Source organism: Crotalus tigris, unplaced genomic scaffold (assembly GCF_016545835.1).
Source record: "Crotalus tigris isolate CLP2741 ecotype Arizona unplaced genomic scaffold, ASM1654583v1 scf7180000019599.1365583, whole genome shotgun sequence".
In the NCBI taxonomy this organism is placed as follows: domain Eukaryota; kingdom Metazoa; phylum Chordata; class Lepidosauria; order Squamata; family Viperidae; genus Crotalus; species Crotalus tigris.
The window spans coordinates 1,215,128-1,237,163 of NW_024097615.1; the positions used below are offsets into that span (position 1 = coordinate 1,215,128).

The window sequence follows — 22,036 nt, forward strand, 5'->3', positions numbered from 1 at the left end:
GAGGTCCGATAGCAAAAACCTTCCCCAAGGCAGGGAGCACGTGGGATGTCACACATACGATGGCACAACCCTGGTCCTTTGCGCCAAGCTAAGAGGCATCTTTTGCAGGGGGAACCCCGCAACGCGGGCGACACTGGGGTGTGAACCGGAGACCCACAACCCAAGCTTCTGACGCAGCGGGGCTTGTGACACTTTGCAATCACCAACTTCTCCGAACAAACTTGTGCAAAAATACACACACCTGATCTTCACGTATGTGTGTATCTCTCTGTTGTGTCTGTGTGTGTTTCTGTCCCAGCTCCCCGATTTCAAGCCAAACCCCGCTACTTGACCCCACCAGCCGGACTCCCTGATCTTCCAGCTCTGGAGCTCCTTAGGCGCTGCGGGCAGGGACCCATGGTGCATCGCCGGCCGCCCGTTCTTTTCACTGGGACTTTTCTGCTTTTCCCTCTGTCTGGCTTGGGGAGGAAGCTGCCAAGATCCTGGGCCGTCCCAGAGGGTTGGGAAAACAAGACTGGCACTCAGCCGGTGCAACTGGTTTGCAACTCCCGCGCCTGGCGCAGGGGAGAAAGGCAGCCTTGTTCGGGGGGGGGGGGGAATCTCCCGCCTCCTTGCTGTAACTCACCATTTGCATCCCGTCCGGAAGGGCTAGGATTACGGCACAGGTGGCCGGTTGCCCGTCCTGCACATCTGTCCAGAAGTTCCTCTCTCTCTCTCTCTGTCTCGCTCGCCCATCCAGGCTGCCTCGCTCCCAATTGGCCAGCCGGTCACATGACCATGACTTCACCCATCCTGGCATGCATGCGAGGAGGAAGGTGACCACTGGTTGCTTAGCAACACGGGGAGGGGGGGGGTTCGGCCTTGCAGCCTCGTCAGTGCTGCCACTCCGTGGATGGGTGGGTGGGCGGCCCACACAGACACACACACAAACGCACACACGCTGGAACTGCACACACACACATACCCGGCAGGCCTGGAGGGCATCCGAAAGCCGGGCGTTGCACGGGGCAAAGTCTATCATTGGGGAAAGTTGCAAAAAGGCCCGACTCGGATTTGCATCGGATCCGACAAATCCCGAAAACAGCAACGTCAGCGGACGGGGTGGGTGGAGGTTGGATTTCCCTGGGGAAAAGGAGACGGGGAGCTGCCAGCTTGGGGGTGGGGTCTCCTGAAGGCCCCTCCCCTTCGGTCTCACCTGTCGCCTCCCAATAACAAGGGAGGTAGCCCATCCGTGGGGAGAGACGGAAAAAAACGCACAATTACAGCTGCACAATCGAGGAGCAACTGGGCTACCCATGATGATGATGATGATAATAATAAAAGTTGGAAGGGACCTTGGAGGTCATCTAGTCCAACCCCCTGCTCAGGCAGGAAACCCTAGACCATTTCGGACAAAGGGCTGTCCAGTCTCTTCTTAAAAACTTCCAGTGTTGGAGCATTCACCGCTTCTGGAGGCAAGTAGTTCCACTAGTTAATTGTTCTCACTGTCAGGAAGTTTGTCCTTAGTTCTAGGTTGTTTCTCTCCTTGATGAGTTTCCACCCGTTGCTTCTTCTCCTGCCTTCAGGCGCTTTGGAGAATAGCTTGACCTGAACCTGGCTAGTTTAGGCTTTGCTATTCTTGCTTGCTGTTCTGGTTCATGCAGGATTCTCGAGTTATGACCACAACTTTGTAAGTCAGTGGTTCTCAACCTGTGGGTCGGGACCCTATTTGGGGTCAAACGACCATTTCACGGGGGTCGCCAAACCACGCTGTCCACCATTTTTTTCCCTTTTCCCTAGCTGTCCTACTCCCTCTTATTGGTGGCCACACCCACTTGGGGGTCACCACAACAAGGGGAACTGTATTATGGAGTCACGGCATTAGAAAGGTTGAGAACCACTGCTGTAAGTGGAACATTTGTTAAGTGGGTTTGGTTCCGCTTGACGATCTTCCCTGCCGCAGCGGTTAAAGCAAACCGCTGTGGTTGTTCATTTAGTCACAGTTAACTTAGTTCGTTTAGCGACGTTCTTTTAAGTGAATCCGGCTTGCCCCACGGACTTTGGCTTGTCGGAAGGTCACAAAAGGGAATTCCCGGGGCCTCGAGACACTGCGACCATCGTAAAGGTAAACGAAATTGTCAAGTATCTTGGCAAGTTTTGATCACGGGGCCGCGGGGATGCAGCAACGGTCCTATGTATGAAAACCGGTCGTAAGTCGCTTTTTGAGTGCCGCTATAACTTTGAACGGTCACTAACAAACTGTTGTAAGTCGGGGACTGGCCTTATTGTGTGAAAGGAACCACTGTGTGTCTTGCAGGTGATCTTTTTGCCCTCGGCACTCACGTTTTTATGGGCAGTGTGCTAGTGTGGATATTGTCCTACCTTACAAGGAATAGAATAGAATAGAATAGAATAGAATAGAATAGAATAGAATAGAATAGAATAGAATAGAATAGAATATAGACTAGAAAAAATATTGGAATATAGACTAGAATAGAATAAAATAGAATAGAAAATAGAATAAAATAGAAAATAGAATAGAATAGATATTAGAATATAGAATAGAATAGAATATAGGATAGGATATAAAATAGAATATAGAATAGATATTGGAATATAGAATAGAAGAGAGTAGAGAATAGAATATAGAATAGATATTGGAAAATAGAAGAGAAGAGAAAGGAATAGAATAGAATAGAATAGAATAGAATAGAATAGAATAGAATAGAATAGAATAGAATAGAATAGAATAGAATAGAATAGAATAGAATAGAATAGAAGCTGGAAGAGACCTTGGAGATCTTCTAGTCCAGCTCTCTGCTCTAGCAGGATGTTGGGATCATACTGAGGCCTGGCCAGCTAGTGCTTGAACGGTCACTAAATGAACTGTTGTAAGCCGAGGACTACCTGTATGGAGCTAGCTAAGCTCGTTTATGTCCTGCCTTTATATTGTTTGTGCAAAGAACTCAAGGAGGCAAACACACGCCTACCTCCTCCTATCTTCCCTAGAACCACCACCCTGTGAGGTGGGTGGTGCTGAGAGAAAGGGAGGGGTCGGGGAACTGGCCCCAAGTCATCCATTTTTCACACTTATGACCATTTCTCACTTACGACCGTTGCAGCATTCCCCGCGGTCAAGTGATCAAAATTCAGACACTGGTCAACTGACTCGTATTTACGACGGTCGCAGTGTCCGTCCTGGGGATCATGGGATCCCCTTTTGCGACCTCCTGACCAGCAAAGTCAATGGGGAAGCCAGGTTCACTGAACAACCTTGTTACTAACTGGAGCAATTCACTTAACAACGGTGGCAGGAAAGGTCGTAAAACGGGACAAAACTCATGTTAACCCTTGTCTCACTTCGCGAGAGAAACGCTGGGGTTCCATTGTGGCTGTAAGCCAAGGACTAGCTGTAATCGTCTGACAGAATACCGTACGGCAGAATTTAAGAGTCGCAGGGCACCTTAGAGATCAACTAGTCTAACCCGCCCCAAATAATGCAGGAATTGCAGTCTGCAACCCCTTGGTTCATCACTCTGCTGTGAAAGGCCTCCATTGGCCAGGAGGGAAGTTGCAACCCCTGTACAACACTGGAAGGTCCCATGTGGACCCCTGGTCCTCTGGCTCGTCCATGTCTATGCAGCTAGTCCTCAATTTACGACCACAAGTTGGAAACAGAATGTCCACTGATAATAAGCAAGGCAGGTGTTCAATGAGTTGTCCCCAATTTTACGACATTTTTTTTTGCCCTGGCTGCTAAGTGAACCTGCAGTTGTTAAGTGAATCACACGGTCGTTAAGCGAACCCAGCTTTCCCCCCCCCCACCCATTGACTTTTGCTTGTCGGACTCCAACTGGATCGGTCACAAATGGTGATTACTCGGCCCTGGGAAAGTGCAACTGTCGTTAACTACATTCCAGTTGACCGAGGTGCCTGCAGTTTGATCACGCGACTATTAAGGATGCTACGATGGTCGTAAGTGCGAGGACGGCCTCAGTTGCACTGTGCTGGGGTCACACAGGATCGCTACTCCCAAGCTTCCCAGCCAGTTTCCCACAAGCCAACTCCATTTGCAAGCCATTAAGACGAGGCCTGCCTATATACACAACAGTTAGAGAAGCCCGACTTCTGCCTGAGAAGGGGGTTGGACTAGAAGACCTCCAGGGTCCCTGGTGATGTTGTGCCACCAGAAGCAAGCAAGAAGTCTCTTTGAAATTCAGCGGTGCCTCCAGCCGCCAATAAATCCTTGTTTTGTTGGCTTTTAATGTTTCAATGAACTGCAAACGAAGCTGGGGAGGCCGTTTCGATTAATTGCTGCATTGATTGTGCATTACGTTTAATGGGTAAACGGCCTTGAACCGGATCTGGTTTCAGGCAGAAGTAGACAAATCTCATTAATAAATAACGGCGGCGTCACATTCCAAGCGGGGATCCAGTCGCCCAAATGCGGCTGGGATCGATCGATCGATCACAATAGAACTGGAAGGGACCCTGGGGGTCTTCTAGTCCAGCCCCCTGCTCAAGCAGGAGATCCTGGCCTACAAGTGGCTGTCCAGTCCTTCAAAGCTTCCAGTGATGAAGCACCCACAACTTCTGGTGGCAAGTAGTTCCACTGGTTGTTTCTCCTTAATTCTAGGTTGCTTCTCTCCTTGGTTTCCACCCGTTGCTTCTTGTCCTGCCTTCTGCTGCTTTGGAGAATAGCTTGACCCCCCTCTTCTTTGGGGCAACCCCTCAAATATTGGAAAACTGCTATCATGTCCACCCCCCCAGTCCTTTTCTCTAGACTGGCCATACCCAAATCCTGCAATCATTCTTCATATGTTTTAGTCTCCAGGCTTTTGGTCATCTTAGTTGCTCTTCTGCTGATCAACCAGCTTCTCCTTCTTCACAGCTCTGCCCAGACTGGGGTGTGGAAACGGATCCTGACAGCTGATCACCGACTTTAGATCTTGGAAGAAAATCTGTTTCTTCAACGCTCACCCTGCCAGGTTGGACAACACTCCACCAGGTTAACAACTGACATTCATTTGTGGGTTTCCGCCCAAGTATTCTACATTACAGATAGTCCCAACCAGGGGTAGGCAACCTTGGCTCTTCTATGACTCGTGGACTTTAACTCCCAGAATTCCTCAGACAGCCATGCTGAGGGAAAAGGGAGAGGTTACCAAGCTGAGCCATGCTGGCTCAAGGATTCTGGGAGTTGAAGTCCACAAGTCATGAAGGGGGCCATAGTTGCCCCCATGCTGGCTCAGGAATTCTGGGAGTTGAAGTCCACAAGTCATGAAGGGCCATAGTTGCCTCACACTGAGGAATTCTGGGAGTTGAAGTCCACAAGTCATGAAGGGGCCATAGTTGCCTCACACTGAAGAATTCTGGGAGTTGAAGTCCACAAGTCATGAAGGGGCCATAGTTGCCTCACACTGAAGAATTCTGGGAGTTGAAGTCCACAAGTCATGAAGGGGCCATAGTTGCCTCACACTGAGGAATTCTGGGAGTTGAAGTTCACGAGTCATGAGGGGGCCATAGTTCCCTCACGCTGGCTGACGAATTCTGGGAGTTGAAGTCCACGAGTCATGAGGGAACCATAGTTCCCCTATGCTGGCTGAGGAATTCTGGGAGTTGAAGTCCACAAGTCATAAAAGAGCCGAGGTTGCCTACCCCTCTATAATTCATTTAATGACCGTCAGCTGATACAAGTGACTTATGACCAGTTTTCACTTAACGACCATTGCATCCCCGTGGTCACGTGATCAGAATGTAGACACTTGGCAACGGGCTCGTATTTACGATGGTCGCAGCGTCCCGGGGGGGGCACGGGACCCCCTTTTGTGACCTTCTGACAAAGCACAGTCCAGGGGAAGCCCGATTCGCTTAAAGTCCGCGGGACTAGTCTGACCACTGCTGCGATTCACTTAACGACGGTGTCAAGGACAAGTCCTTAAATGGGGCGAAACTCATTTAACCATTGCCTCGCTTAGCGACGGACACGTGGGGCTCAACTGTGGTGGTGGTGAAGTCGAGCACTACCCAGGAAGCCAACAGCTACAAAACATCTGGAGATCAAAACAAGAAGACCGATGCAGAGAGGAAGCGTTTCCGTACCTGAATCCGTGCACCGTGGATCACGTTCTCTCCTCCAAGCCGCTTTTTTCCACGCGGTTCAATTTCCACTGGTTTCATTCTCTGGAATTATTTGGGGGAGGGTGGAATATAAGACACCCCCCTCAAGAAATCAGCGAAAACATCCCCCAGGTTCAGATCACGGCCAGCGAGGTCTTAGCCCACTCGGTCCACGGAGGGATCCTTCAAAAACCTGCGGGAAAGAGAACAGAAAGATCTGGGCTTGCTACACGTGCCAATGCTGCAGCGGCGCTCTGCGCGCAACGGGATGTGGCTGCAAGGACACGTCCCGCCGAGACTGTCGTGCGTCCGTGTGCGTGCCGAGACAGTTTGGAAGTCCGCTGGAAAAAAATGCCGTTGGGAAAATGCAGGAAGGAGAGACTTCTATTTGGATGAGAAAAACTGTTGCTAAGTGAGACAGTTGCTAAGTGAGTTTTGCCCCATTTTATGGACCTTTCTTGCCGAAGTTGTTAAGTGAATCACTGCAGTCATTACGTTATTTAACGCAGTTGTTAAGTGAATCCTGCTTCCCCATTAGAACAATTAACCAGTGGAACTTGTGGGTTCTCCAACACTGGAAGTTTGTAAGAAGAGAATGGGCAGCCATTTGTCTGAAATGGTATAGGGTTTCCTGTCTAGATGGACTAGATGACCTCCAAGGTCCCTTCCAACTCTGTCTATTCTGTTCTGTTCTGTTCTTTCTCTATTCTCTATTTCTCCTATTCTATTCTATTTCTTATTCTATTCTATTCTTTCTCTATTCTATTCTATTCCATTCTATTCTTTCTCTATTCTATTCCATTCTATTTCTTATTCTATTCTATTCCATTCTATTTTTTCACTATTCTTTCTTTATTCCTGTTCTATTCTATTCTATTCTATTCTATTCTATTCTATTCTATTCTATTCTATTCTATTCTATTCTATTCTACTCTACTGTATTCTTTCTCTATTCCATTCTATTCCATTGACTGCTCTTCAGGTTGCAAAAGGGGATCACATGACCCCAGGACACTGCGACCGTCCTAAATATGAGTCAGTTGCCAAGTGTCTGAATTTTGATCACATGACTGTGGGGACGTTGCAACGGTCGTTAAGTGCGAAAAACGGTCACAAGTCCCTCGTTTCAGTGCTGTTGTAACTTTGAACTCCGGTTTTAAGTTGAGGACTCACCTGTAATCAGCATTTGACAAGCGGGAGGGGGACCGAAAGTGGAAGAGAAGGAACAGGAGGAAACGAAACTAAAAAAATTAAAACAAAAATTAAATTTACAGAACCAAGGCCCAGCTGAACCGGAAGCCTAGCAGAGAAGCAGAAGCGAGGGAAGGGACGATGGGAGAAAGGGGGTCCCCACAACAACCGGGGTGCGCTCAGGGCACCGGCCTTACCCGCCAGGACACCTGGGCAGGGATCACAAGGTCCATGAGTCTCATCTGCAGGTCCCGGGGCTGCCCAGTATGAGCGGCCGTGGGAATCCAGCCTCCCCCATCTCTCTTCAATCCGGATCGAAGGTTCCCTCAGAGGATGGGAGGAAACAAACGTAAGTCTGAGTCGAAGGCAGAAACGGCCACAAACCGGGTCCGAACAGGAAGATGTAGCGGAACAGCAAAAAGAGGAAAGCGAGGAGACGGATCATGAGGTAGCCGCCCACGTGTGTGGTACGGCAAAGATACACACAAGCACACAAAAAGGATGTGGCCAACCGTCAAGATGGACGACAGGGTCTCGTTTTCGGTTATGCAACGGACAAATTAAGATTCGTGCCGTTCTCCTCGTGTAGGCCCGAAGCCATTACAGATCATCCTCCATTTAATAACCATTTAATGACCGTTCAAAGTTACAAGGACACAGAAAAAGTTGGCTTCTGATTGTCTGTCACACTTAACGACCTTGGCAACCAGCTCGTATTTACGACGGTCGCAGCATCCCGGGATTGTGTGACCCCCTTTTGGTGACCTTCTGACAAGCAAAGTCAAAGTCACTTAACGACTGGGTGACTTAACCACCGCAGTGATTCACTTAACAACAGTGGCAAGAAAGGTCGTAAAATGGGGCAGAATTCACTTAGCAACAGTCCCGTTAGCAACAGGAATTTTGGGCTGCAGGAGATCAGCCACTCGGCTTTCATAGGCTGCACACCTGCCTTTATTGCTCTCTTGAAAGCAGGCCCGACAGGTATTGATTGATTGATTGATTTTTATTCCACCTGATTCAGGTATAAGTAAGTGAAGGCAGCAAACTGTCTCCTGTTTCCCACAACAACCCTGTGAGGTGAAGTGGACTCAGACAGAGGGGGGGGGGAGAGAAGAGTTAGGCCAAAATCATCCACTCAATGCCTAAGAACTAGAACTCACCGTCTCCTGGTGGTCGGCCCAAAATCACCCAGCTGGCTTTCATGTGTAAGGCAGGACTAGAATTCACCATCTCCTGGTGATTGGCCCAAAGTCACCCAGTTGGCTTTCCTGCCTAAGACGGGACTAGAAGTCACTGTCTCCTAGTGTTTGGCCCAAAGGCACCCAGCTGGCTAAAGAGGGACTAGAATTCACTGTCTCCTAGTGACTGGTCAAAAAACCCAGGTTTTGTGCCTAAAACAAGACTAGAATTCACCATTTCCTGGTGACTGGCAGAAAATCACCCAGATAGTTTTCATGCCTAGTGCGGGACTAGAACTCACACCCTCCAGGTTTCTAAGCCAGCACCTTTACCACTACACCAAACTAGCTCTCAAACTTGCCAGGCCCCCTTCAGAAAAAGCCCAAGTGACCAGTTGCAGACATAGCAAGGGGGGATTATGCCCAAATGGAAAGCAGGTAGACCGACTTACTTCGAGCCCCTGATCCTCCTTCACACCTGCCACGTTCTCCTTGGGCTGGGGGGGCTGTCACATCCACGGCAAAACCTGCTGTCGTTGTTAAAGAATAAGAGAATAACAGAGTCGGTAGGGACCTTGGAGGACTTCTAGTCCAACCCCCTGCTCAGGCAGGAAAAAGGGAGGGGCGCCCTCAATCTGGCGGGGGCCAAATGCACCCTTCAAAGCAATAGTCCGCATGCCCATATTTGGACCCCCGATTCAAATTAGGGAAAGTGAAGACACCAAACCAGGATGAGCCACTCAACCCTTTCTTGATTTTGCATCAGCCAGGTTCTTTGTGCAACCAGGTTGTGTGAATGCAGCCAAGCTGATGGCTTTGGACATCTGCAAGGGGAGGAGAGAGATCCTGGCCCAGGCAAACGAGTGTGCACAGCCAGGCTGGACCAGGGGGGCTATCGCTCCATCGTCCTTCCCAGCCGTTCCTTGAACGGCTGGAAACTTTTTCGGATATCCTGTCCTTGAAAGGAAAAAAAAAGATGCATTGTGTGGGAAAGGACACCGAGGCTGATAACACCAGCTGCAAACACCCTCCTGCTTGCTCCCCTCCACCCACTCAGCACACGCAGACACAAAGACAGACACAAAAACACACATACACTCAACAAATACCTGTCTTTCTCTGGGGCTGCATTCCCACAACTCGGTCAACACTGGGTGAGAAAATTAAGCCATGTTCTGGCTTGGTTGTACACTGAGTTACCCCAATACACTCGACAAACTCCTGTCTTTCTTGGGGGCTGCATTCACACAACTCAGTCAACACTGGGGGGGGGGGGAAATTAAGCCATGTTCTGGCTCGGTTGTACTCTTGAGTTACCCCAATACACTCGACAAACTCCTGTCTTTCTCTGGGGCTGCATTCCCACAACTCGGTCAACACTGGGGAGAAAATTAAGCCATCTTCTGGCTTGGTTGTACTCTGAGTTACCCCAATACACTCTACAAACTCCTGTCTTTCTCAGGGGCTGCATTCACACAACTCAGTCAACACTGGGGACAAAATTAAGCCATGTTCTGGCTTGGTTGTACTATAAAATATCTTCTGGCAACTGACTTAGTTTTCTCCCAGCAGTCCCACAACTAAAACAAGGATAACACTAACTGAGTTTAGCACAGGGTGTGCTTGTATCCCCATCCCGACTTGAGGAGAACCCCAGCCATTTGAGATAGCTTGCCTTCCTGTATTTTAGCATATTTTAAGATTCCTGGGAAAAGATTCGATTTGTGGTCTCTCCAAATAGGGCAGGGGTAGGCAACCTTGGCTCTTTTATGACTCGTGGACTTCAACTCCCAGAATTCCTGAGCCAGCATAGGGGAACTATGGCCCCTTCGTGACTGGTGGACTTCAACTCCCAGAATTCCTCAGCCAGCATGGGGGAACTATGGCCCCTTCATGACTTGCGGACTTCAACTCCCAGAATTCCTCAGCCAGCATGGCTCAGCTTGGAAACTGCTCCCTTTCCCCTCAGTGTGGCTGGCTCAGGAATTCTGGGAGTTGAAGTCCACGAGTCATAAAAAGAGCCGAGGTTGCCTACCCCTGGTTTAGGGCAATCTGGAGATGCTCCAAAGCAGCCACAATCCCTGGGAAATGCTTTGCGCCGGGGAGCATGGGCATTGCAGTCCCGAGACCATGGCTTTCCCCACATTATGACAATGGGCACAGCTATAGTCCTTGACTTACGACCCCACAGGAGCCCCCGAACTTCATTGCGAAGCGAGACCTTCGTTAAGCGAGTGTTCTGCCCCATTTTACGACTTTTCTTGCTACCGTCGTTAAGCGAATCACTGCAGGGGGTTGTTATTGACATGGCTGTTAAGTGCACTGACTTTGCTTGTCAGAAGTTCGCAAAAGGGGATCTCGCCTGACCCCAGGACCCCGCGACCGTCATAAATATGAGTCGGTTGCCAAGCCTCCAAATTTTGATCCCGTGACCGTGAGGGGATGCTGCAATGGTCGTTAAGTGTGAAAAACGGTCGTAAGTGTGAAAACCGGTCACAAGTCCCTTTTTTTCAGTGCTCTTGTAACTTCCAAGGGTCATTAAACGCACGGTTGTTAGGTTGAGGACTTACCGGTGTGATGGTGTGTGTGTGTGTGTTTTAATTTCTAATTTTAGTTAGTACATTTTGAGGACTGCATCCTGCAGCGCCCGGTGGATGACTCAGCCCGATGCGCCAGCCAGCAAACCAAACCTTGTGCCAACCTGTGAAAAACTGGATTGTTATGTCTGGTTGCTAATGCCAAGCAAGACGAATTCCGGCCTGGCAAGAATTCTTTTGGGGAAATCGGGCGCCCCATTTTGCAGAGCCAGCAGCCTCTCTGCTCCCCCCCCCCATTAGTTACAGAATGATAGAGCTGGAAGGGACCTTGGAGGTCTTCTAGTCCAGCCCCCTGCTCAGGCAGGAGACCCTAAACCATTTCAGACAAGTGGCTGTCCAGTCTCTTCTTAAAAATCTCCAGGGATGGAGCGCCCACGATTTCTGCCTTGGATAATTAATAATGGGCCTTCTTGACTGGACCTGGTTATCACCAGCCAGCCAGATTAGCAGAGCCCCTGGTAAGTTCAGCCATTGTGTCTCGGCTGATAACAAACCATTCCTTTCCTTAAAGGCGGGGGGGGGAGGGAGAGAAAGAGTGGAAAAGAAGGCTACCATCTGATCTGGCCCTGCCAATATTTAATCAGGGTATTCCTTAAGCACCCCTCCTCTCTGCCACATTCTTGAACTGGGGGCTGGACTAGAAGACCTCCAAGGTCCCGTCCAGCTATGTTCTGTTCTGTTCTGTAATATTCTATTCTACCCTAGTTTCTATTCTATTTTCTGTAATATTCTATTCTCTTCTGTAATATTCTATTCTCTTCTGTAATATTCTATTCTATTCCATTCCATTCTCTATTCTATTCTATCCTATTCTAGTTTCTATTCTATTTTCTGTAATGTTCTATTCTATTTTTCTGTAATATTCTATTCTATTCTGTAATATTCTATTCTGTAATATTCTATTCTGTAATATTCTATTCTGTAATATTCTATTCCAGTGATTCTCAACCTTTTTAATGCCGTGACCCCCAACTGGTCGTAAGTCGAGGACTACTCAACCGGTCGTAAGTCAAGTACTACTCAACTGGTGCAGCACCGTTTGGAGAATGGGACTTTTGGTTGGTTCAGCAGGGCAGAGACAGCCTGGACAATTCCTATTGGCTTTTGAAAGCAAATAGAATTAGACTCTATTCAAGAGAGTCTATTCTATTGGCTTTCAAAAGCCAATAGAATAAAAAGGAGTAGCACAGCTAAGGAAAAGGGGGGAAAAAATGGCGGACTGCGTTGTTTGGCGACCCCCGTGAAATGGTCATTCGACCCCAAATGGGGTCCCGACCCACAGGTTGAGAACCACTGTTCTATTCTATTCCATTCCATTCCATTCCATTCCATTCCATTCTATCCTAGTTTCTATTCTATTTTCTGTAATGTTCTATTCTATTTTTCTGTAATATTCTATTCTATTCCATAATATTCTATTCCTTAATATTCTGTTCCGTTCCATTCTATTCCTACAACACCCTTAGCCCCAGCCACTGAATTAACCCAGGTTTACTCATTGTGTCCAAAGTTACTGTTGGCATTTTTGAACAACCACTAAATGAATGACTTAAGTAGTCCTAAAACTTACAGTCAGTCATTGAGCAATTGTTCAAAGTTCCAACAGCACCCGGGGGAAAAAGGGAGTTACGACCATTTTTTTCACACTTACGACCGTTGCAGCATTCCCCCATAGTCACCTGATCAAAATTCAGACACTCGTCAACCGCCTCGGATTTATGACGAGTCGCAGTGCCCCGGGGTAATGCACTCAAATCACCTTCAAGTCCACAGCAAAGTTGGATTCACTTAACAACCGTGTGACTGCCTTAACAACTGCAGTGATTCACATAACCGTGGGAAGGAAAGTCGTAAAATGGGGCAATCCTCACGCCACTGTCTTGCCCAGCAACAGAAACGTTGGGTTTAATTGACATGGTGGAGAACTTGGTAGTTTTTCAAGAAAAAATGGACTGCTATTTTTTTTTCAGTACATGGATATGGGGTTAGACTAGATGGCCCCCTAGATCAGTGGTTCTCAACCTTTTTAATACCGCGACCCCCAACCAGTCATAAGTCGAGGACTACTCAACCGGTCGTAAGTCGAGGACTACTCAACTGGTGCAGCACCGTTTGCAGAATGGGACTTTTGGCGGGCTCAGCAGGGCAGAGACAACCTGGACAATTCCTATTGGCTTTGGAAAGCCAATAGAATGAGACTCTATTCAAGAGAGTCTATTCTATTGGCTTTCAAAAACCAATAGAATAAAAGGGAGGAGCACAGCTAAGGAAAAGGGGGGAAAAAATGGCGGACTGCATTGTTTGGCGACCCCCGTGAAATGGTCGTTCGACCCCAAATGGGGTCTCGACCCACAGGTTGAGAACCACTGCTCTAGATTCCTTTCTACCCTATTCCTTTCTATTCTTGGGGACCAATTGTTCCCTGATGCTTCGGGCTTTTTTTCTTGCCACTTAAAAATAAACCAAAATATGATACAGAACAGATTGACACTGAAGCAGATACATCTCAATGAGACTTGCAGATTGGCTTGCTGACTTGAGCTCCCCATTTATTGTTCCAAAAGGAGATTGCCAGGAACTTTCCTTAAATAATAATAATTAATAATAATTAATAATAATAATAATAATAATAATAATAATAATAATAATAATAATAATAATAATAATAAAGTTGGAAGGAACCTTGGAGGTCATCTAGTCCAGCCCCCTGCCTCATCAGGAGAACCTATACCATCTCAGACAAGTAACTGTCCAGTCTCTTCTGAAAAACTTCCAGTGTTGGAGCATTCACCGCTTCTGGAGGCAGATTGTTTCACTGGTTAATTGTTCTCACTGTCAGGAAGTTTCTCCTTAGTTCAGTGCTTCTCAACCTTGACAATTTTAAGGCATGTGGACTTCAACTCCCAGAATTCCACAGCCAGCAATGCTGGCTGTGGAATTCTGGGAGTTGAAGTCCACATGCCTTAAAATTGTCAAGGTTGAGAAACACTGCCTTAATTGTACTGTATCTAAAAAATGTACATGGTAATCACAGCAAGTAATCTAATTCTGATATTATAAATTTTATTTGGGAAGGGGGGAATAGCCCAAATCCTATATAGTTTACAAAAAAAACACAAAAAAACCCCAACCACCACCTTCCAGATGCTGCTTCTGTGCTTTGCTAAGGAAAATCTCCTTTGTGACAATGAGGACCAACACCATGCTATTTTCATTTGGGAAAGCAGAACCAGGTTAAGTGGGTTGGTGTTCCCTGACCTGGCTTTTCTTGTTGCAGAATTACATCACACACCCCCTTCATCTCCCCCCCCCCAATTTCTTGCAATCCCCTTTGAGATAGATGGGAGTACAGAACTGTGAAATATAAATTAATCTAAATAATCTTCTTTCTCTTACTAACATCTGCTCCTGGAGAAGGGATCAACTGGGAGGGGGGGGGGGAAACCCAGGAAACTGCTGGGGGAATCAGGACAACTAATCCCACCCCCCCTTTTAACTAATCAACATTAAACTGCATCCTTTTAGCCTGTAATTTCTTGCAGGACCCCCGCGCTTTGCAACTCAACCCTATTCCGTTATGCAAAGCATCTCTTTTCTGGGCAACCCGTTTTTAATTTCGTTTTCCGAAGAGGCGGTGCGGTTGCAGCTACTGGAAATGTAACGCGCGCACACACACACACACACAGAGAGACAGGCACACAAACACAATTCCACCACTTTAAACCTCTTATTCAAAACTTCCCTTTTCTGCAAAACTGATATATTTTCTTTCGTTTCCAAACAAGGTGGCGCGGTTGCAATTCCTGGAAATGCCACACAAACACACACACACACACACACAAAGTCCACCAACACAGAAGCCAGGGACCCCAAATAAACTCGAGGAAGGGGGTCCATCCATCCAGGTTCCCAACAGACCGAGATGAAACGGGCCAAGGTTTTGCAACAAGGTTTCCTTCCACCGCGCGTCTCTTACCTGCTCGATGCCTCCGTCCCGACGTTCCGGGCGATCTTCCAGAGAAGCGGGCATCGACCCGGAGACACACACACACACCCGTCCAAGTCTGCACCTGGGGCTGCGTCCTCACCCGGCCCCAGCGCTAGAGCCCGCGATCCTAAGCTCTTTCCAGACACGCGAACAGTCGTCCCTTGCAAGAGTCACACGTCTGAGCGCTGAGCACCGGCCGGGAAGAGGCGCCCCCTGGCGGCCACGAGGCACCGCGAGGACGCTTCCGGGCAGAAAAGTTGCGCGGGTCTCGCAATTGCATCGGCTTGAGCAGGTCGAGCAAATCGCGAGGTTGAGCCTTTTGCAAGCGGGAGCCCGCGGGCGACGGGTGCAAATCTCCGTCCGGGAAAGAGCCGCCGTGGGTGGCGCCGCGAGGTTTAAGCCTTTGCAAGCGGGCGACCGCGGGCGACGGGTGCAAATCCGGCAAAGGGCAAAGAGACGCCGGGGTTGCGTACTTCGGGGCTGTGAGTTACGCCTGGTGCCCAGTCCTGCACGGGGAAGACAAAAAGCCGAGGCGGGACGAATAGAATAGAAATATAATAAATATTATAGAATATAATAGAATAATTATAGAACAGAAATAATAGAATATTAGAATAGAATAGAATAGAATAATTATAGAACAGAAATAATAGAATAAATATTAGAATAGAATAGAATAGAATAGAATAGAAGCTGGAAGGGACCTCAGAGGTCTTCTAGTCCAGCCCCCCGCTCAACCAATACACCCTATACCATTTCAGACAAGTGACGGACTCTAGTCTTTTCTTAAAAACCTCCACAGATGGAGCCTCCACGAATAAGCTGCAGGCTATACCGCACGCGAGGAAGCGGGAGGTTTAAAGGACCACTGCAGGCAGGCAGTCCAACCGGTCAAGCTTCCTTATGACACCAGCAAACCGGGCGCTGCGCGAAGCTGGCCAAGGCCCAGCAGGGGCTTCGCGCTGAAGGAACCGGCTGGGTTTTTGGTTTTTTAGACGGGGGAGGGAGGCCTTGCAAGCCGGACAGAAACACCCCCTCCTCCCCCCGACGAGGTAGCTTTGCAAGCCGCAACCGGCCCGGGAAGCAGATGGGGGGGGGAGGTGTTAACAACGGGGTCGCAACCCGCAGAGAGCGGCGTCTAGGCGGGCAGAGTTGCCAGCCTCCGTCCCCCGACGGTCGGGAAGAGAGGGCAGTTTGCACGGGTCTTACCTCCGGACTTGGTGGCTGCAAAGGGCGGCTCTCCGTTTCAGGCAGCGGGGCCGGCCGGTCTGTCGACGTCCAGGGTCGCCATGCGGAGCCCCGACGGCGTCACCGGGGGTCCCGCCCGGCTTGCACCCCGCGGGCGCGCTCCCCTTGCTCCTGCACGCCCCGCCGCTCGCCGCCCTCCTGCCCGGCCGAGTGGTACGCCGCCTGGCAGCCTGCCCAACGCGGCGCCCCCCACCGCCCCGACGGCGTGTCCCGGCCCTCGGGCTCGCCCTGCGGCTGGTGCTGAGCGCGGAGACCCACCTCCTGCTGGCCCACCGGCCGGGCCACCTGCGCCACGCTGCCCACCGACCCCAAGGCCGGGCCAGGCTGCCTTCCCGCCCGACGGGGCGGCGACTCCGCGCCGGCCGGCCGGGGCTGCTCCTCCTGGACCCCGCAGCGCTGCTCCCCTTGGCGACCCGCCTGTTCCTGCGCCCCCGCGCCCTCCCGCTCGCCGGCCCAGAGCACCCAGCCGCCGACGGCCCACGGCAGCCCGACGGCCCGCGCTCGACGGCGCCCCCGCCCGCCCGACGGCGCCTGGCTCTCCCCGTCCTCCTCGCCCCCCTGGGCGGGCCGCAGGGCCTCCTCCTGCACCCAGACGCCCCAGGCCTGCTCCTGGACGGCGCCCGCCAAGCCGCCCGCCTCCTGGACGCCGCGGCTCAGCCCCAGCGCCTCTTGGGCCCAGCGCGGCCGGATGGCTCAGCTCCGCCGACGGCTTGGCCGGCTCTGCTGCCTGCTGGAAAGCTCGACGGGGCGTCCCTTGAACTTGCCCCCCCCACTCCGGAGGCCTCGGCCTCCCCCGCCGGCCGGAGTCGCCTCGCCGGGGGGGGGGCTCCTGCCCGCTCTGGGAGGGGGAAAGCTCGACGGGGCGCCCCTTGGCCCCACGCCCCTCCTCGAAGCCTCTGTGACCCCCGCCTGCCGGAGGCGCTTCGCCGAGGGGGGCTCCTGCCCGCTCTGGGAGGGGGAAAGCTCGACGGGGCGCCCCTTGGCCCCACGCCCCCCCTCGAAACTTCTGCGACCCCCGCAAGCTGGAGTCGCCTCGCGGGGGGGGGGGCTCCTGCCCGCTCTGGGAGGGGGAAAGCTCGACGGGGCGCCCCTTGGCCCCACGCCCCTCCTCGAAGCCTCTGCGACCCCCGCCTGCCGGAGGCGCTTCGCGGGGGGGGCTCCGGCCCGCTCTGGGAGGGGGAAAGCTCGACGGGGCGCCCCTTGGCCCCACGCCCCCCTCGAAACCTCTGCGACCCCCGCCGGCTGGAGTTGCCTCGCGGGGGTGGGACCTTCCCGCTCTGGGAGGGGGAAAACTCGACGGGGCGCCCCTTGAACTTGCCCCCACGCCCCCTCCTCGAAGCCTCTGCGAACCCCGCCTGCCGGAGGCGCCTCGCGGGGGGGGCTCCTGCCCGCTCTGGGAGGGGGAAAGCTCGACGGGACGCCCCTTGGCCCCACGCCCCCCTCGAAACCTCTGCGACCCCCGCCGGCTGGAGTTGCCTCGCGGGGGTGGGACCTTCCCGCTCTGGGAGGGGGAAAACTCGACGGGGCGCCCCTTGAACTTGCCCCCACGCCCCCTCCTCGAAGCCTCTGCGAACCCCGCCTGCCGGAGGCGCTTCGCCGGGGGGGGAGCTCCTGCCCACGCGGATGCCGCAGGGGCGATGTGGATGGTCCTGGCGCGCCGTCGGTGGGGTCGTGGAAAGGGCAGGCGGCGGTGTCGTCCCTCCAAGCGGCCGGGGTGGGTGGGCTGGGGGTGGTCTCTGCTCTCCGGAGCCTCCCCCCCCCCGCCACGCGCGGAGGTTGCACCGCCCAGCAGCCCCTCCGGAGCCGGAGAGCGTCGGCGATGCTGGACGGAGGCTGCGGCCAAAACAAAAAGCGCCCCGCTCGTCACTTCTCCGCCCGGGTTATGTAAGCGGGCCGCGATGACGACGCAGCTCCGGGAGGCAGCCACGCGCGCCCCCGCGACGGGCCGCCGGGCAAGTTGCTCCCCCGAGCGAGAGCAGGACGAGGAGGATGCGCCGGGTCGAGTGGTCCAGCCGTTCCTGCATCCCTGCATCCTTCCGGGCGCAACTGGGAGGCGGAGCAGATGCCGGCTGGACTGGAGGCAGCCGAGGAGAGCCTGCGGGGGGGGGGAGAGGGGAGAGGGGGGAGGCTGTGGCGCAGTGGGGAGGGCTGCCAAAACTGCGCGGACACCTGCTTCCGGATGGGGGGGGGCGCACCGGTGGCGCTCTTGGGGGGGGAAGTGGGGGGGGTCTGCAACCTACTAGTGCCGGCTGAGCAGAAAAGTTTGGAGCTTGGGGAGGGTCTGCCCTGTCCCCGGGTTACGGCGGCGTCCTCGGGGATACGGCGACGGCTGCTGCTGCTGCTCGGGAAGGTCACCGCGCGCCCCTCCCTCTGCGCTCTTGCAAGCTGGCGCCCGCGAGCCTTCCAGACGAGTCGGCGGGACGAGATGCGGAATTGCCCGGCTGCTGCTTCGGAAACCGAAAGAAAAACTGGGATTTTGCGTAATGACGAATCGTTTTCGGGTATTAGGCAACCGGGGGAGGGGATGGTTATACAACCTGCCAGCCCAACGGCTAAATTACAAGAGGCCGGGATCATGCAACGTGCTAAATAAATTTTTTTAAAAAAAAAAAAATCGCTAAGCTGGGAATGCACGTATGAACTCGCGACCTGACCCGGGTTTGCAGGTCGTGTGAACGCAGCCCTTGCCGGTATGAGGAAGGTCGGTCTGGCTGCTGAATTTGGCAGAGCGTTTGGAGCCCAGACGTCTCTCGAGATGACGGCTGTAGCTGTTAGTCCCAGCGCCTCCCAGCGGGCGGCAGGATGGAAAAGAACAGACAGGGATAAAATAACAGAAATTGGACTTATGCAAGAAGAATCTCGTTCTGCTTTCTCAGACGACAGCTGCCTTTTTTTGGCCAACTTTGGGATAAATGCCAAAGACAGCAAACCCCGTGACTGTAGGGGCAGAAACGCCAGCTGCTTCTCGTTGCTCCTGCTGGCAAGGAGAAATTTGGTGATGGGAGAAGAGAAGGGAAGGGAAGGAAGGAAGGAAGGAAGGAATATTGGAGGAGGGAAGGAAGGAGGGAAAAGGAAGAATAAAAAGTAAAAAAGGGAAAGAAAAGGGAGAGAAAGAAAGATAAGAAAGGGAGAGAAAGCAAAGAAAGAAAGAGAAAGAAGGAAGGAAGGAAGGAAGGAAGGAAGGAAGGAAGGAAGGAAAACAAGATTTGAAATGGTCTGAGGCTCATGGTTCCTTCGATCTGCCTTCCTGAAGATCTGAAATGCATTATGATCCGGTCACTAGCCCAGTGTTCCTCAACCTTGCCAATTTGGGTGGATTTCAACTCCCAGAATTCTCCAGCGAGCATGGCTTTTGGCTGAGGAATTCTGGGAGTTGAAGTCCACAAGTCTTAAAAGTGGCCAAGATTGAAGACCCTTGTTTCTAGCTCCTTCCCAAGCAAACCAGGTCTGGATCTCACTAGATCACAGCATGGATGAGGATGAGGATAATGGGAACTAATCCATAACTTCTGGATGATGCTCAACAATTAACCAGTGGAACTCCTTGCCTCCAGAAGCGGTGAATGCTCCAACACTGGAAGTTTTTAAAGAAGAGACTGGACAGCCCTTTGTCTGAAATGGTATAGGGTTTCCGGCCTGAGCAGGGGGTTGGACTAGATGGCCTTCAAGGTCCCTTCCAACTTTTTTATTATTATTATCATCATCATCATCATCATCATCATCATCATCATCATTATTATTCATCATCATCATCATCATTATTATTATTATTTTCTACAGTATGTATTTATTATAACATCAGCCTCAACAACCGAGGCTTTTTGTCTTTCTAAAGCAGGCTGGGGGTGGGAAGGAATGGAATAATAAAATTCAGAAATAATTTGAGTAAAATTTTAAAAGAATGCAAGGGTCTCCTTTGTGGGAAAACTGCAAACAAGGGCAAAACAGCATTTTGTCTGGGGATTCCTATGTAAAACGGGGGTGGGGAGGTGGGGGGGCATGATTTTATGTCCTCAAGAACCCCCTCCAGCTCTAGGATCTGATGGTGCAATTCGGTCCCATCCTCTTTCGATATTTGAATATTTGTACTTATGAGGACTAGACTCTTGAGTCAGCATTCAAACCCACTGAACTAGCTGCTCCTAGCCAGCTTCCATCCAACTTGCTGCATGAAACTGTGCTTGGCCAGGTGGACTCCCCCAAGGCAGAGGTCTTCAAACTTGGCCCTTTGATGACTTGTGGACTTCAACTCCCAGAATTCCTCAGGCAGCGTGCACGCTGGCTGAGGAATTCTGGGAGTTGAAATCCACAAGTCATCAAAGGGCCAAGTTTGAAGGCCCCCGCCCCAAAGGGAACAAAATGCCCAGAAACATTTTGCAGATCCTCCGAAGCAACAGAAAGTTTCACTTTTTCCTCCGAAATAAATTTTTTCCCAATTTTATATTTTGATTTATTTATTTATAGTTCAACTTCCTCAAATGCCTGTCTCCCTCAAAAAAATAAAAATAAAAAAGGGACCCCAGGCCGGTGTGCAAATATCATATAACCGATAAGTAAAACAAGATAGAAAAAATAATGTTTAAAATTAAATTGACTTTATTTGCTCCATTCAGGCAAACGGGAAGAATTTTCAGCTGGCAAGTGAAACGCAAAGCTGGAATGGCTCACCCAGGGACGCAACCTGAGCCCTTAGTAACTGAACGCGATGCCGTTGCTCCAGAAACAGAGAGCAGAGTAGAGCTGCTAATTTTTAGCAACTGTACGTAATCAGAATAGAGCTGGAAGGGACCTTGGAGGTCTTCTAGTCCAACCCTCTGCTCAAGTTGATTGTCATGTCTAAGGCGGGACTAGAACTCGCCGTCTCCTGGTGATTGGCCCAAAGTCACCCAGCCGGCTTCCATATCTAAGGCGGGACTAGAATTCACCGTCCCCTGGTGATTGGCCCAACGTCACCCAGCTGGCTTTCAGGCCTAAGGTGGGACTAGAACTCGCTGTCTCCTGGTGATTGGTCCAAAGTCACCCAGCCGGCTTCCATATCTAAGGCGGGACTGGAATTCACCGTCCCCTGGTGATTGGCCCAAAGTCACCCAGCAGCTTCCATGCCTAAGACAGGACTAGAACTCACCGTCTCCTGGTGATTGGCCCAAAGTCACCCAGCCGGCTTTCAGGCCTAAGGCGGGACTAGAACTCACCGTCTCTTGGTTTCAGTCCTGGTGCCTTAGCCACTAGACAAAACTTAACGATCCCTTCCTGGACAATGTCCAATTTTGGCATTTAACTTTTCTGCCTGGCTTTATAAGCAAAGCCATATTTGGGGCGGGTGTGGATGATTCATCCTCTATTATTTATTTCAAGTTCTCAGTCTAGCCTATAGCCATGTCGTTCCCTGGTGGTCTCCCATCCTCACACTAACCAGCAATAATCCTACCCAACAATGAACAAAGCAGGTACATCTTTATGATAGGGCTAATCAGAGATGGTAATAAATACTCTGCACATGTTGAAAAGCGCCCCCCAAGTCTCTTTCATGGCTGCATTAAACACCAGGCCAATAAACAGGCACAGCTGTGCAAAACTTTTAAATAAATAAAATAGGGTGAATGGGTACAATTGCAGCTAAAAATCAGACTTCTATGCTGCAACCTATCCACTATCTCCATCATGGGAGGTTTTCAAGAACAGCCATTTGACCAAGATGGTTATAAGGTCTCCTGCCTTGAGCAGGGGGTTGG

The 22,036-nt window shown here is 51.1% G+C and overlaps 1 protein-coding gene across 18 annotated transcripts in view; it reads right to left on the reverse strand.

Moving 5' to 3' along the window:
* The window catches only part of TNK2 (tyrosine kinase non receptor 2), a 134,134-nt gene extending 114,836 nt beyond the window's left edge, over nucleotides 1-19,298 (reverse strand). For 5 of the 18 annotated variants that reach the window (XM_039363783.1, XM_039363784.1, XM_039363781.1 and 2 more), the window contains exon 1: nucleotides 626-1,321. In XM_039363783.1, the coding sequence (XP_039219717.1) occupies nucleotides 626-1,297 (672 nt within the window). In that variant the 5' untranslated portion in view covers nucleotides 1,298-1,321. Of the gene's footprint in view, nucleotides 1-625; nucleotides 1,322-6,081; nucleotides 6,293-8,923; nucleotides 9,695-13,571; nucleotides 13,652-15,044; nucleotides 15,563-16,265; nucleotides 16,401-18,544 lie in introns of those variants that run through there. The other 13 variants (XM_039363788.1, XM_039363795.1, XR_005559207.1 and 10 more) reach the window with 10 other exon arrangements.
* Between the last annotated feature and the right edge of the window lie 2,738 nt (nucleotides 19,299-22,036).